Below are 17,288 nucleotides of genomic sequence, written 5' to 3'. Positions count from 1 at the left end.
TAGCTAAAGCACGACATGATGCCGACACCAAAATGGGTGCCCGGTCAGAATGGGCTAAACAGACATAGGGACAGACATAAAGACAGACAGACACACATTACTGTTCAAATAGCTGATCTCACAAGACATGTTGTGAGCTTGTATAGATGGTCTATTTTCGCGAATAGATTTGGTGTAAATGGGAGGGGGGGGGGGGGGGGGCAATTACAGAGCCCCCTGGGGGACCCCGGAGGGAAAGTACAAGATGGTACAGTGAAGGTAATACTCATCGTCACCCCCAGCTAGTGATATAACATTATTAGCAATCAGTACTATCTAGGTAGTAGCTATAGGACTTTCAGCAGACATACTGTATGTAGTTCAACCAGCTAGCATGTTAGAAAGCAGGCTTACGTGTTGTTGGGTGCCGCGTCTGCTTCACTGTGGAAACGGGAACATGCTGTCCTCCGTATTTCACCAAACCCAACGTCAATATTATTTCCACAGCAATTCTCGCAGATTTACAACTGCGGAAATCTGAAAATCAAAGGAGTGTTAAGCTAATTTTAGGGTCACAGGCAGGATTGGTCAAAAGGCAATGCTGTTTTGGCTGTGCGCGCCCGGATTCATGATTGTTGAGATGTTGAGTGTATGCTGAGATACACTAATGCTTAAATGTATCAATCAACGCTGAGGACGTCACTGTGTCATGTGTGTACAGTATGACTACAAGGCCTATTCATATCATACACCAAATCCATTGCTCTCCCATGTCTTCAGAATGATCAAGTGCCAGCCTCAGGAGTACAGCTTCACCCCCAAGACGTGGATCTTCCCCGCCGAGTACACCCAGTTCCAGAACTACGTCAAGGAGCTGCGCCGGAAACGCAAGCAGAAGACGTTCATCGTCAAACCCGCCAACGGAGCCATGGGTCACGGGTAAGGTCAGCTAGCGCCCGGCGCGGGGGTCACAAACACCCCGCAGCATATCATGCTTAACCCATTTCGACCTGAGATCAGATTCTAAAAATGTCTTCTACATCCTGACAGTTTTCTGAAAAAGCTATGTTTCTATATGTCAGTGGTTCTTCGATTTTTCTAAAATAGCAGACCTACAAGCTCTTAGCGTGCTATGAGCTTGTAGATCTGCTATTTTTCAATAGCTAAATTATAACATAATGCTAACACCCTGATCTACAAGCTCAGAACGTGTCGCAGCGTGACGCATTGTGCACTTCTAGGTCTGACTGCCTTCGGGCGGTGGGCACAACACCTGTGCAACAACCAAGTACTAATCAGGCGTCAAGAGGCATTGATGGAGGGATGTGAGAGAAGGAAGGGAAGGGAAGAGAGGGAGTGATATTTTGAAAAGGCAGCGTAAACAGCAAAGTGAAGGAAGAAATTAGCATGAGACCCGAGAGCAGACGAGTGCGATCAAAACAAAACAAAAGGGGGCAGGATGATGCATGTGACCGTGTCTGTCTGTGGCAAACGCATCACGACCGCATCCACATTGACTCAAAGGCTGTGCTGATTCTCATTGCTGTCCCCAATTCACTTCGCTGGTTGCAATCACCATAAATCAGTAGCTATAGCCAGCACAATAGATGACACGCACGCACAGTCGCACACACACACACACACACACACACACACACGCACACACACACACACACACACAGGCAGTTACTTCCCTCACAGTCTTGAGTCTGCATACGATTATTGCATGGTCTTATGGGGCACCATCAGTAGAGACCGAGTCAGAATGTAAAATGGAACAAGATGGCTGCTCCAGGATACTTATGGGTCTCTATAATAGTGCCTTTGAGTCAAAAGACGGGGGTGAGGCTGAGTCCTCTCTGAGTGGCTGAATGTGAATATCATGCCTTTTAACCACATGAACTGCAGAGACCCCATTACAGTATATGAAGTAAATGGGCTGCATTTCTATGGCACCCTTTATCCAAAGCGCCTTTACAATGTGATTTACATTCAGCCATTCAAATACTGTTCACTCACATACCAACGGCGGAGGCAGCCATGAGAGGCACCAGCCTGCTCATTGGGTGGAGTTAAGAGTTCGATGTATTGCTCAAGGACACAGAAGTATACGATTTTGAGGTATTTGTATTTCCAATTTCCAATACTTTTACTTCTACTCCACTACATCTCGGATCCAAATATTGTACTTTTACTCCACTACATTTATTTTAGGTTTTAGTTACTAGTTACTTTGTAGATTTTGATTATTGTTACAAACCATACATTAATGTCTTCAACCCTATATACATTTCAGCTATTTGAAAATAGACAATCTACAAGCTCACAATTTGTCACATCGCGACACATTGTGAGCTCGTACATCTGCTATTTAAAAAAGATTTTGAGGCATTTGAAAGCATTGTCTCTCACTTTGTGGCTGACTCTAATTGTGTTAGGAGCCTTGCCTTTTAAATCCCTGCTGCACGAAGCCTATATTCATTAAAAAATAAAAGCCTGCAAAGCCTGAATTATTATGACACATTAAGAAAGTGAAAGATAATGAGTTTAGGTCAACCACTCAATGGTGGAGCGGCCTGCGAGATTGGATTTCTGCTCTTATTTTCTGCGCGGTGTGACGCGGCAGGAAATTAACTTATATCTACCTCTCCCCGCCTTCCCCCGTAATTTATTTTCCGCCGGCAAACTAAATGAAGTTATTGTTTGTGTCTGAGGTGGAGCTTGTTAGAAAAGAAGGAACAAAAAAAAGTGTGTGTGTGTGTGTGTGTGTGTGCATGTGCGGGGCTTAAATAGGCGAGAGACGCCCCTCTGGCGTCAAATTAAATAGGCAGGGGAGAGTGGGCTGTGATTACCTGACACCCCGGCTCATCAATCATGTCGTCCCCTTCTTCTGCTCAGTCCTCCTCGGCTAACTAATGGCGTTAACCCCCGTCCTCATCATTCAGCTAGCTGTCTGCTTGTTAGCGCCCAGGTTCCCCCTCGCACATCATGGACCACAGCCGAGGCTCTTATCAACTTCTCTTCTCTTCTCTCTCGGCTCTGCTCTGTCAATGCACTTTGATAAGCAGAGAGCCTTAATGCTCTGTCAATGCACTTTGATAAGCAGAGAGCCTTAATGCTCTGTCAATGCACTTTGATAAGCAGAGAGCCTTAATGCTCTGTCAATGCACTTTGATAAGCAGAGAGCCTTAATGCTCTGTCAATGCACTTTGATAAGCAGAGAGCCTTAATGCTCTGTCAATGCACTTAGATAAGCAGAGAAGCCTTAATGCTCTGTCAATGCACTTAGATAAGCAGAGAGCCTTAATGCTCTGTCAATGCACTTAGATAAGCAGAGAGCCTTAATGCTCTGTCAATGCACTTTGATAAGCAGAGAGCCTTAATGCTCTGTCAATGCACTTAGATAAGCAGAGAGCCTTAATGTTCTGTCAATGCACTTTGATAAGCAGAGAGCCTTAATGCTCTGTCAATGCACTTAGATAAGCAGAGAGCCTTAATGCTCTGTCAATGCACTTTGATAAGCAGAGAGCCTTAATGCTCTGTCAATGCACTTTGATAAGCAGAGAGCCTCAATGCTCTGTCAATGCACTTTGATAAGCAGAGAGCCTTAATGCTCTGTCAATGCACTTTGATAAGCAGAGAGCCTCAATGCTCTGTCAATGCACTTTGATAAGCAGAGAGCCTTAATGCTCTGTCAATGCACTTTGATAAGCAGAGAGCCTTAATGCTCTGTCAATGCACTTTGATAAGCAGAGAGCCTTAATGCTCTGTCAATGCACTTAGATAAGCAGAGAAGCCTTAATGCTCTGTCAATGCACTTTGATAAGCAGAGAGCCTTAATGCTCTGTCAATGCACTTAGATAAGCAGAGAGCCTTAATGCTCTGTCAATGCACTTTGATAAGCAGAGAGCCTTAATGCTCTGTCAATGCACTTAGATAAGCAGAGAGCCTTAATGCTCTGTCAATGCACTTTGATAAGCAGAGAGCCTTAATGCTCTGTCAATGCACTTTGATAAGCAGAGAGCCTCAATGCTCTGTCAATGCACTTTGATAAGCAGAGAGCCTTAATGCTCTGTCAATGCACTTTGATAAGCAGAGAGCCTCAATGCTCTGTCAATGCACTTTGATAAGCAGAGAGCCTTAATGCTCTGTCAATGCACTTAGATAAGCAGAGAAGCCTTAATGCTCTGTCAATGCACTTTGATAAGCAGAGAGCCTCAATGCTCTGTCAATGCACTTAGATAAGCAGAGAAGCCTTAATGCTCTGTCAATGCACTTAGATAAGCAGAGAAGCCTTAATGCTCTGTCAATGCACTTTGATAAGCAGAGAGCCTTAATGCTCTGTCAATGCACTTTGATAAGCAGAGAGCCTTAATGCTCTGTCAATGCACTTTGATAAGCAGAGAGCCTTAATGCTCTGTCAATGCACTTTGATAAGCAGAGAGCCTTAATGCTCTGTCAATGCACTTTGATAAGCAGAGAAGCCTTAATGCTCTGTCAATGCACTTAGATAAGCAGAGAGCCTCAATGCTCTGTCAATGCACTTTGATAAGCAGAGAGCCTCAATGCTCTGTCAATGCACTTAGATAAGCAGAGAGCCTTAATGCTCTGTCAATGCACTTAGATAAGCAGAGAAGCCTTAATGCTCTGTCAATGCACTTAGATAAGCAGAGAGCCTTAATGCTCTGTCAATGCACTTTGATAAGCAGAGAGCCTTAATGCTCTGTCAATGCACTTTGATAAGCAGAGAGCCTCAATGCTCTGTCAATGCACTGTGATAAGCAGAGAAGCCTTAATGCTCTGTCAATGCACTTAGATAAGCAGAGAGCCTTAATGCTCTGTCAATGCACTTAGATAAGCAGAGAAGCCTTAATGCTGAGTTAAACTGTGACACAGCGTTCTTGTCGCTGGCAGGGACAAAGCGTGATGAGGGGTGAATGATTAATCCACAGGGAACGGCAACAGTTCAGCACCTCATTGACGCTGTCACACGCCTGTTTGGGTTGTTTTTTTTTGTTTGTTAAAAGCTCAGGATCTAAGAATTTATTCCACCGTAATCCGACATTAGCTTTCTGCACGTACTGTATACCTCCTCCAAGTTTTGATAAACGAGGCCTCTGATAACGTCTCATTGGCGTTACTTATGACACTGTTGGTCAATTGGATATAACTGCGCAGGCGAATGCTTGGGTTATATCGTAACAGACTATACGCTCCCTCAGATAGGATTTCAGCCAGTTCCTAAGGGCCACGAAAATGAATAATGTTTTGCAGTTTTTCCTTTGGTGGTTACAAGCCACGGCACCACCTCAGTACCTCAGAACTGCAACCTTTCAGACAATCACCTCTGTACATCTAGGCCAAATATTGTGTGTGCACGTGTGTGCGCGTGCCTGTTTGTATGACTATAAGGGGCCCTGCCAGGCTATGCATGTAACCAATTTATCTCCTGTCTGCTGAGCTCTGAGTGATGGTGATATGTTTTAAGTTGGACTAAGGGGTTGCTCATAGTTGCAGACTGTTTTGAAAGCGCCCCTCAGCCCTGCATTCAGCCCACACATGTGCACGCGCACACACAAACACATATGACCACAGACACTAGCTTTTGAAGAGAGTAACCATTAAAACATACACGCACGCACGCACACACACACCCACAGAAGTACTATTTCTCTAACTTCTCCAGCCCAGAAAGACCCCGGCCTGCGTACTATAAGGCCTGAGTGCCAGTGACATGAGACCAAAGCAAATGAATTAGGAGTGGAGGTCGAAACGGAGTACAACGTCCGTTCCTATTAACCCGCCTGAAGTCAGGAGACCCCTGCAGCAGCATTTGATGTAGTACGCCCGCTCACACAGAGTGGAGTTTGAGTTTCAGAGAAATCTCAACGTTCTCCAGATGCCGGCAGTGTGTGGTGCTGCACAAACAGTTCAAACAAGCCAACATTTGTATACCGCTATCTCTATTTTAGTTTTATTTAGACTAAAGGCTTAGGTACCAAACGTAACCGAATGTTTTGGAAAGTTTGAGGCGCCGTGGAGCCAAAAAGCTTGTTCTCCTTGGAAAATATTTGAGGTGTTATTATGGCTTACTCATCAAAAATGTTCCCAATGAACGTAATGGTACTGTACGCATTCACTGAATGCATGTAGCCTACTTCGTGAGCTTTTAGATCTTTTAAAAGTCTTGAAGATTTGTCAAAACTCTAGATGGGTTGGTGGTCAAATGCATATACATATTTTTTGGTCATCCTTGAATGAAAACGTTTGAGTTTAGAAGAGATTTATAGAATCGGCCTCAATCGGTCTTAATGGGTTAAAGTTACAGGGTCATGAGTGTACAGGGTTTGATGAGGGCCCAGGTAGGGCCGGGCCTTCATTTTCGGGCCTGTTGAGAACTCTAGTTTTGGCTTCCAGGCGCGGCTGCACTAATAACTTTGGGGCGGGCCCTTCTAGAGTTTAAATGGACAGCCATCAGTCAAAAGGGAGACATCGAAGAGGAAGGATGCATGGATGGGGAGGATCAATTATGGAATGTCAAAACAGGTCAGGTCAGCTCCATATATGGAGATCTAAGGGTTTGAGGTTTGAGGTGAGATGTAGAGTTGCTGGCCAATCTTGATGACATCAGGGATCTCCATATATGGGCTTAATATTGATGACATCACGTGATTTCACGAGGCATGACTGACTGACCATATATGGGGCGTGACTGACTGACTGACTGACCATATATGGGGCGTGACTGACTGACTGACAGGAAATGCACGATTTCATAGTTCACTGTGACCTGCGGTCGCAACTAATAATGTTTGAAATGACTTAAGCTGTCTACTAATGATGTCAGTGTTACTGTTAGGCAGGTTTCTGAACCCTCCTCTGACACACAGACCAAGTAGAAGGTTATGTTTTTACTAGAGCTGGGACTCGATTAAAAAAATGAATCTAATTAATCAGAGGCTTTGCGATTAATTAATCTAGATTCATCGCATTTTAATCGCATATCAATATTCAACATGTTTTTTGGTATCCCAGTGAATCAATGAATAGTGACTACAGGATACCACTCATTTTCAACATTTTACTGTCATTAATATACCTGTTGTGGAAATAATAATAAAAGTCACCCCATTCTGTGTTGCCTAGAACTGGAGGTCTGAAAAAAAATAGTAACAGTAACAAGTACATCTCAGTGACATCACAAAGCTGTACTTACTTCATATTGTTACTGTTTTTTGTCAGACCTCCAGTTCTAGGCAACACAAAATGGCGTGACTTTTTATTATTTCCAGTTTACAGTACTATAGAAAAGCGCCCAGTGAGAAACGTTCCGCGGTGAAAAAAAAGGTGCGATTAATTTATCTGTAGTTAATCGCGATAAATTTTTCTGTAGTTAATTAATCTAAATTAATCGCAATTAGTCCCGGCCCTAGTTATTACCATATTATAATGAGCATTAGTGAGGACCAAATGTTGTTTTTACCATATTATAATGAGCATTAGTGAGGACCAAATGTTGTTTTTACCATATTATAATGAGCATTAGTGAGGACCAAATGTTGTTTTTACCACATTATAATGAGCATTAGTGAGGACCAAATGTTGTTTTTACCACATTATAATGAGCATTAGTGAGGACCAAATGTTGTTTTTACCATATTATAATGAGCATTAGTGAGGACCAAATGTTGTTTTTACCATATTATAATGAGCATTAGTGAGGACCAAATGTTGAAAACGGGTGAAGTGATCCTTCACGCTGTGGACTGGACACACATAAATAGTATATACCGTGTCGTTTTCCAACACCTCAGAGAAGCTGACAAGGATGCCTCTAAGTCATGTTCATGGTTCCTGCCTCGCCCCGATCCATCTTATTTTAATTATCCTCTATGTCTTTTCTATGCTATATTTTATTATGCCACTGACAAATGAGCATAAATCAACTGATCTGTATATAGGTGAGAAAATCCCAGGAGCTAGCTAGGCTGTTAGTCTTTATCTACCTGTCTCTCTGTCTAAAACCCGGATTTATACTTTCTTATACTGATTTATGCCAAAGCGCATGTCATACAACGGAAAATTTATTAAGCATTACTTATGATCTAAACTGTCGTTCGCTTATCTGTACGAGACACTGTACTGGAGCTCTCTCTCTCTCTCTCTATTTTTCAGTATGTCATATCTATCTTATCTCATTTTATCTTTATCAGTGGTGTAAAGTACATTTACTCAAGTACTGTATTTTTTAAACTTTACTAGAGTATTTCCAGTTTTCAGTAAACGTAGTTATTCAGTTACTTTTACGATTTATTACTACAAAACATACATCAACCACTTAATGTATATCCCTATATACAATTACGCCATTTGAAAATAGCCGATCTACAAGCTCACAATGCGTTGATCTGCTATTTTCAAAAGATTTACATGTGAAATTATTATTAAATGAGACATTCTGCATGATGATGAGCACTTTCTACTTTTGGTACTTTAAGTACATTTTGATACCAATACTTTATAGTTTAGATTTGTAGTGTGATACTTAAGTATAACAAACGTGTGAATACTTTTCCCGAGAAAGGAAAGAGGAGTTCTGCACACCGTTTTAAAAGTTCAGAATGTTTTTTTTATTAAAAACAGAGCCTCACCGGCCGAAACATTATTGCTTTGTCCGCTCTGTTATTAATGAAATAAATTGGGTGGATCTCCTCTTTCCTTATAACTCAGTAATTTTTTTCGGATCCTGCACCCATATTTGGATGTGTGTAGGGCTACACACACCGTCTGCGAACGCCGCGCGTCAAAACAGCCGCCTCCGTTATTTTCAATGAACCTGTCCCACACCGGCTCCGTCCGACACGCGTTCACGCCTCGCCTGACACTCCGATACACCACCGTTCTATTTTCCAGGCGTTGCCTGTACCGCGTCGCTGCGCACCCGGTGTGTGTAGGGCTTGTGGCTGCACCTCATTTCTGAATCCTTTTCCCACTGCTCTCCGTCTCCTGTAGGATCTCTCTGATCCGTAACTGTGAGAAGCTCCCCTCCCAGGACCACTTCATCGTGCAGGAGTACCTGGACAAGCCCTTCCTCATGGAGGGTTACAAGTTCGACCTCCGCATCTACATCCTGGTGACGTCCTGCGATCCGCTCCGTATCTTCCTCTACAACGACGGCCTGGTGCGGATGGGCACCGAGAAGTACCACGCGCCCAGCGACGCCAACCTGGTGAGTATTTACCAAGACACGGAACCGGAGGTGGAGAGTACTGGAGCAGAGATTAAAATAGGGTGCATTTTGCATCCCAAAACGCAGTTTATAGTTAAGGGACGCAATAAAACAACGACCTCTGCATCCTCGGGATGCAATACTGTACTTGGCATGTAGGCTACAGTAAAAAATAATACATATTTTGCGAGCTTTAGTTATATATAAGACCATCCCTGCATCCCGGGACTCATTACTGTACATTGAAAACCTATTTACTTAAATGTATGGTAAGTGATTTTCTTTGGTTAAAATATGTGTTAAAAAGCTCTATATTGTGATAGTACTCAATGCTATAGAGTGTTTGTTCAGTAGCAGGAGTCTCCATGACTCTCCAGCTTTTTATTAACCAGAAAATACATTTTCAGGCCGGGATACCAATTTTATCCAATCAGGATAGAGAACGCAGTCAGAATACAGATTAAACAAGTGGAATTGTAGGTGATTACACAGTATATGGTATGGGCAGAGTGGTCAGATGGGCGGTTCTGGTATAACCGGATCTTCATATTAAACTCTATTTATATAATTTTTATCCCACGATTTTGTAACCCATTTTTCACCTATGTCAATTATCTAATGTGTTCCTGGGCTCTACACACCCTCCACCAACCTAGTCCCCATATATGGGGGACAAGGGGAGAGCAACGGACTTGAACTTATTCTTCCTTCATGCCTGAGTGTCCAAATTGCTCCTTTACACCTGACAGGGGTGAGTTTCCCTGGTTGGACGTAGCGCGTGGAAGGAACACGTTATTCCAAACCAGTTCCTTTCCCCTCCATCAGGCGCCCCGGCTGGCCACGGGGAGGCAGTTTAGAGACCAGGATTACTGCATGTTTTTTGTGAGGGTACCTATACCCTAGGCTATAGGGGACACGTGGAGAACATGCAAACTCCACACAGAAAGGCCCTTTCGCCAACTCCGCCTCGGGTATGGCCGCCTGCACCCACAGCGTCCCGAGCGGGAATCGAACCCAGGACCTTCTAGCTGTGAGGCGACAGCACTACCAACTGTGCCCCATGTATGGTGATATATGGGCGTATCGATTGGATCAATGACTTTGGTCTACCTCCTATCCGACTCCACACTCCCTCACGTCCTCCGTTCAGACGTCTCTGGAGATACGTGAACTAGCCCATTCTGAACGGGCACCCATTTTGGTGTCAGCGTCATGTTATGCTTTAGCTATTTAAAAATAGCAGATCTACAAGCTCATATCGCGCCACCGAGTGGCGCGATACGAGCTTGTAGGTCTGCTATTTTTTTTTTAATCGAAGAACGACTGACATTTTTAGAATCTGATCTCAGGTCAGATTGGGTTCATCAGACCAGTGTGTGTCCGGCGGAAACCTCGTATGAATCTGATCTCAGGTCAGAATGGGCTAGTACAGTATAGACACACAGACCGATGCGCATTCATAGTAGGATGAGAGAGCAGAACATTCGCATTTACCCTCTGCTGTGTTTTACTTCACCTTCACCGACCTTTCTGCACGAGCTGCCTTCATCAGGTGAAAGAGCAACAGAGCTGAAATACAGAGTCTGTTCTTTGATGTTTGCACTCTGCTATAGTCTGCACCTCTCCAACTTTGAAGTGTCCACCATTCTGTATACAAGCACCAGACACCAGGTGGGCGATTTATAACTGGGGGGGGGGACATATTTGGGGGGTATCTGAAAAATTGCATGAGGAGGGGGTGATATCCCCTCCACTTTTGCGCGAAATTACGCAGATTTTCTGCGTTTTCTTTTGCGGATTTCAAGGCAAAATACTGACAATTAACACAGCAAAACACTGACAATTAACACAGCAAAACACTGACAATTAACACAGCAAAACACTGACAATTAACACAGCAAAACACTGACAATTAACACAGCAAAACACTGACAATTAACACAGCAAAACACAGCCACAGCTCATGGCATCATGGGGGCCATGATGCCATGTGACCTGTGAGAAAGACCACAGACGTCCTGCCTGCGTGCAGAGAGAACAGATACTCCCGACCGTAAACAAACAGTCACACTCATGTAGACACTGCTGGCATGAGTAAACATACAGAATCATACCGCAGACGCACGCCAACGTTTTCCAAATGTGGATGCGGATGCCTGCAAGGCCATTCCTGTTGCTTCTCCACATGCTACATGCTACATGCATGCATAGCACGCAAGCACACACACACACACACACACACACACCTGAGCAAACACATTCACACGGCAGATGTCTCATGTAATATCAGGCGGCTGATGTTTGCCTCAAGGTTCTTCACCTGCGGAACCACAGCCTGCTACTGATAATATGATGTAAGCACATGCAAGCACACACCCTGTCTTTCTTATCATACAGACCTATCTTTCATATTCACATCACACGCACACATGTGTGTGTGTGTACACACACACGCTGTTATTTCAGGCATGTTCATTTACTGTACGCACACATGCACACACACACACACCATGGGAGCCCATATCTCATGTCAAGTCATGCATGCTGATGTTCTCTCTCTCTCTCTCTCTCACACACACACACACACACACACACACACAGACACACACACAGACGGCAGAGTAAAAAATCCCCAGCGTTAATTCCCTGGCAGATCTGTGTGGCTCCATTCGTAACACTCTCATGGCTGTATTTTGCGTGTCTTAAGTACCAGGTCTTATTACCTAACTTGAGTAAACTAAAGACCTGGAGGCGTGATCAATGCTCTTTGGCTATTCTGAGTGGCCAAAGAGCATTGATCACGCCTCCAGGTCTTTAGTTTACTCAAGTTAGGTAATAAGACCTGGTACTTAAGACACGCAAAATACAGCCCTCAGAGTCAAAGCGGACGCTCAGGATTTCACAGTGTGTCCGATCCACCGGGCTGTGTCATAAACGTTGTATTGTCTTAGTGGTGGATTTCACAGTGTGTCCGATCCACCGGGCTGTGTCATAAACGCTGTATTGTCTTAGTGGTGGATTTCACAGTGTGTCCGATCCACCGGGCTGCGTCATAAACGCTGTATTGTCTTAGTGGTGGATTTCACAGTGTGTCCGATCCACCGGGCTGCGTCATAAACGCTGTATTGTCTTAGTGGTGGATTTCACAGTGTGTCCGATCCACCGGGCTGCGTCATAAACGTTGTATTGTCTTAGTGGTGGATTTCACAGTGTGTCCGATCCACCGGGCTGCGTCATAAACGCTGTATTGTCTTAGTGGTGGATTTCACAGTGTGTCCGATCCACCGGGCTGTGTCATAAACGTTGTATTGTCTTAGTGGTGGATTTCACAGTGTGTCCGATCCACCGGGCTGTGTCATAAACGCTGTATTGTCTTAGTGGTGGATTTCACAGTGTGTCCGATCCACCGGGCTGTGTCATAAACGCTGTATTGTCTTAGCGGTGGATTTCACAGTGTGTCCGATCCACCGGGCTGTGTCATAAACGCTGTATTATGTCTTAGCGGTCCGTGACACATGATGGAGTGACTCATGCCATTGGAGATGGATGATTGGATGTGCAATCCCACAGAGAGTGACTTTCAGACAGCCAACGGGGGCCAGAGTGGTCCACGGTCACCCCTGATTCCATTATGGACAGAGGGACAAGGATCCATTGTCTACCACATGAAGCCAGAGACGCTGTTAAAAGGAACATCAAAGCGTTTAAAGTGCTTCATGGGACTGCTGTGTGTATGCTAATGATGTTTTGGTATTAAACACGGCTATGATTTGAGAAGAGGGGGTGTAACCAGAGGTTTGAGAAGAGGGGGTGTAACCAGAGGTTTGAGAAGAGGGGGTGTAACCAGAGGTTGCTGGTTTGTGTACCGGACATGCTACGTATATGCACGAAACGCGGGGGTTGGTTAAAAATAAAGAGAAAAAAAAAGCCCACAGAATTTGCGATTCACTGCCCCTGCTGCAGAAAATAGATCTACAAGACTACAATGAGTTGAGTCGTGGAACGTTGTGAGCTTGTAGATCGACTATTCTCAGCGTGCAACCCCCAGTGCGCAACAGGCTTAACAGCTGCAATCCATAACCTTGTTATGTCCTAACCGGGATTCAAACCCATGGTGCCAAAATGTCCAGAAAGCGGAAAGCCAGAATGATGTTTTAAGTTCCACAGGAAGAGCTGACCTCTGTGATGACACGGGTCGCGTACCGAGTACGGACAGGGCGTAGTGTGCATGGATTTATGTAACTACCAAGTACGGACAGGGCGTAGTGTGCATGGATTTATGTAACTACCAAGTACGGACAGGGCGTAGTGTGCATGGATTTATGTTTCATGATAAATGCTTTTATGTGATGTATTCCCATGCTTTTTGTTCTTGCTTAAATGTAAGTCGCTCTGGATTAAGAACGTCTGCTAAATGCCTAAATTGTAAAATTGTAAATTGTAAATTGTAATTGTAAATTGTATGTAACCTCTCTGTCCTCTCTCTCTGTCCCTCCACAGAGCCAGCTGTACATGCACCTGACCAACTACTCGGTCAACAAGCACAACGAGAACTTTGAGCGGGACGACACAGCGGACAAAGGCAGCAAGAGGTCCATAGGCTGGTTCACAGAGTTCCTCCGCTCCAACGACTATGACGTGGGCAAGTTCTGGGGCGACGTCTCTGTGAGTGATTTAAACAGATTTATAATTTATATAATATGCTTCGTTGCGCGACGGACGGTGCTACTCGACAAAAACACCTGTTCACTTAGTCTGATTCATACTTTGTCGTACTACAGTGCCATGCGACACCATCGTCCAGTCTCATGCATGTCAAGTGAGGACACAGATGCAGAATGACAAAGCTATGCAGGTTAAGTCCAGTAAAAAATATATTAAACTAGAAAAAGTGCCCTTCTGGGCACAGGTCTCCACCAGGTTATCCACAGATCCGTGCAGTTAGAGGTAAAAACACTTTTGGGCCAGTTATAGCGCCACCTTGAGGCTGAGTTGAAATTGTTCATGTGGCATTTCGTCCTCGGCCTAGTGGGAATGTGCGTGCACAATTTCACGGAAATCACGCGATGTGTTCATGATTTGCAGCATTTTGTTTGAAACTGAGCACTCCTGTGAACTTTGGAAGCCAATCTTAACCAATCAGGATGGAGTCTGAGAAATCTGAAAGACCCGTTTCGTTGAATGGCTCTAGAGAGACTGTGTACTAATTTGCGTGATGTTTGGACAAAATCTGTAGGTGTACTGTGAAAAAACTTGTTTTGCACAAAGCGGCCTCCTGGTGGCGCTATAACAGGCCGTTCTGGAAAGTTTGGGGCAGAGGTTCATCGTTGGCATCCAGGGAGTGTGTGTGCAAAATTTGGCATCGACCGGGTTAACGGTGGCCGAGATTAGCTGTTCACGGACACACGGACACACGGACGGACGGACGGACGGACACACGGACGGACGAAGTGCAAAACATACTCTCCCCACATGCCTTCGGCCTGGTGGAGACAACAAATAACAGGCTGACTAGAAGTGAGGAAAGCAATCATAGAGAGGCTAGACTACAACTTGCACACACACAACTACATCTAAGGCAGTTGGTCCCAAAGTGGGGTCCGGAGACCCCCAGGGGTCCTTGAGGGAGGTTCCAGGGGGTCCCCAGCTAAATGATAGTTTGGAACCAAATGGACCCTGATGGGTCTGTAACTCAGAGAGTGTACAAATGGAACCAAATTAGTTCCATTGCCTGCACCAATCGCTCCAATTTAACAAATTATAAATGAATAATGAATTTATTAGTGACAAGGGGGGGGGGGGGGGGGGATATCTCACAACGGGTAAGGGCTAGTATTTATAACAAATTATTTGTTTTGTACATGAACTGATGACCAAAATGAAACAATTGAAAGTGAAGTGAATGGAGAGAAACACAGAGGTTCTCAAAAAGCAGAGCATGCTCGATACCAAAGCATAAACCACACACATGCAAACTAACGCCCTACAGATAATGTACACAAGTGTGTGGCGCGCACGCACACAAGCATGCACGCACGTGCACTGTGTAACACTACATGTACACGCTTCCACACTTGCCAGTCCACACATACCGCCTACTGTACAGTCATCCATTTGAAGGCCAGCGAGCCGAGGTTTGATGGGCGTTGTTATGACAGTGATTCAACAAGCTTCAATACATTGTTTGGCTGCAGGAAGAGTCTGGTTGAAAACAACATTCCTACGAGAAGAATCACCTCATCCGCCACTCGTCTTCGCTCATCCAAACACCTCACCCCTACTGTGTCTGCTCTCACCGTGTCTGATTCAAGGCTGCTTTTTATCCGCACGCATCGATACGAAAAGAAAAGAGTCTAGGGACAAAAGAGTCACGATTCAATTTAAAAATTAACTTTTTCCACCACTGCTTGTGTCCACAGTCCATATAGGCCTGTGGATTGGAGCCCAAAAGTGAACCAGAGATATTCTTCTGACAAGTTTGTTCTGCTGTTCGCATCTCCAGTCCTTACATAACCTCTGCTCTATAAGATCTCTCCATTTCCCCACCCTCTCTCCGTCCTGTTGCGGTCTTCACACATAGTTTCACCTATCACCTCCCCTTCAGATCTCACTTTTTAATAACGGCGTCCTTCCAGCCCTCTCACGCCAACCCCGCCACGCTTGATCCTTTCTTCCCCTCACGTTCTCACTCCGTCAGTCCAGTATGGCTGCTCGCTGCCCGGCTCAGCTGGACCTTCTGCCCCCTTCCCTTCCCTTCCACGCCACTTCTGCGGCGCTCTCTCCTTTCTTTCCTCCTCATCAAAAGTGGGCCCGCTCTGCTCAAGAGTTGTGGTGTCTGGACGGTCGATGCTTTGCACACTGTGCCTCTGTTCTCCGCTCTCCTTTTTAACCCATTCTGAACGGGCACCCATTTTGGTGTTGGCATCATGTCATGCTTTAGCTATTGAAAAATAGCAGATCTACAAGCTCATATCGCGCCACCGAGTGGCGCGATACGAGCTTGTAGGTCTGCTATTTTTTGAAAAATCGAAGAACGACTGACATTTTTTTAATCTGATCTCCGGTCAGAATGGGTTAAATCCTCAGTCTCATTTCAGTTGGTTTCCAATGTCCAGTCTGCTGCTGTGATGCAGGGCGACCTGACACATCTAGTCACTGACATGTACATGTACAGCCCTGGATCACCCATTATGGGAAGGAACCCCTTCTTGTAACTATACTTTACCAAAATGTACAGTATTTAGCAACATCATTTTTTTGTTGTAATTCTTTTATAAATATTTGAAGGTTTTCAGGACGAGAGATTTTATTACTCAAGTACCGAGAGATTCTTGTGCACTTTCCTGACTTTTCTTCTTCTAGAAGATACGATTTTCCACAACAGAAAACCTTTTTAACTTTAAGTTCCTGGCGTGGCGTTATCAACACCCCCTCCTCGACATAGCCGCCTGGGTGGTTAATAGCTGCTAGCTTATACTTCCTAAAATAGGCTATGAGCTTCATTAAGCCGAACCCAGCTTTTATACCGCAGAATGTCCTCTCGGTAAGTGTCCCTGTTGATCCACCCGCGGAGGACATGAGGCTGAGCTGCCTCTGCCCCAGTGAGGGCACTAAGGGCATACGGGGACAGGACTGCTCCCTTCAGAACAGGGGATCAGCTGCTCGTTGCTTGGGGCTCCACCACTAACCCATTCTGACCTGAGATCAGATTCATACGAGGTTTCCACTGGACACACACTGGTCTGATTAACCCATTCTGACCTGAGATCAGATTCTAAAAATGTCAGTCGCTCTTCGATTTTTCAAAAATAGCAGACCTACAAGCTCGTATCGCGCCACTCGGTGGCGCGGTATGAGCTTGTAGATCTGCTATTTTTCAATAGATAAAGCATAACATGATGCCAACACCAAAATGGGTGCCCGGTCAGATTGGGCTAAGGGAGAAGCCATCACGGTGAGACTTTCCCAGTGGACAGTAGCAGGATAGTAGCAGCCATATGGCTGGCTTACACTATAGCCAAGAAGTGCAACCCCCAGAGTCACTGTGGGCAACTCTCCACAAGAGGTACGGCCGCATCCT

The 17,288-nt window shown here is 44.9% G+C and overlaps 1 protein-coding gene across 1 annotated transcript in view; it reads left to right on the top strand.

The window, feature by feature from the left end:
* Positions 1-17,288, top strand: part of ttll7 (tubulin tyrosine ligase-like family, member 7) — a gene marked incomplete at its 3' end in the record, with an annotated part of 102,213 nt that overhangs the window by 16,076 nt on the left and 68,849 nt on the right. The window contains 3 exon segments of the mRNA XM_083768051.1: positions 760-918; positions 8,992-9,208; positions 13,709-13,873. Of these exon segments, the coding sequence (XP_083624177.1) occupies positions 760-918; positions 8,992-9,208; positions 13,709-13,873 (541 nt within the window).

The sequence above is a fragment of the Protomyctophum parallelum genome (assembly GCF_964188405.1).
Source record: "Protomyctophum parallelum genome assembly, chromosome: 6".
Lineage (NCBI taxonomy): Eukaryota > Metazoa > Chordata > Actinopteri > Myctophiformes > Myctophidae > Protomyctophum > Protomyctophum parallelum.
The sequence above is the reverse complement of the archived record's forward strand: the minus strand, read 5'-3'. Positions and strand labels throughout refer to the sequence as shown.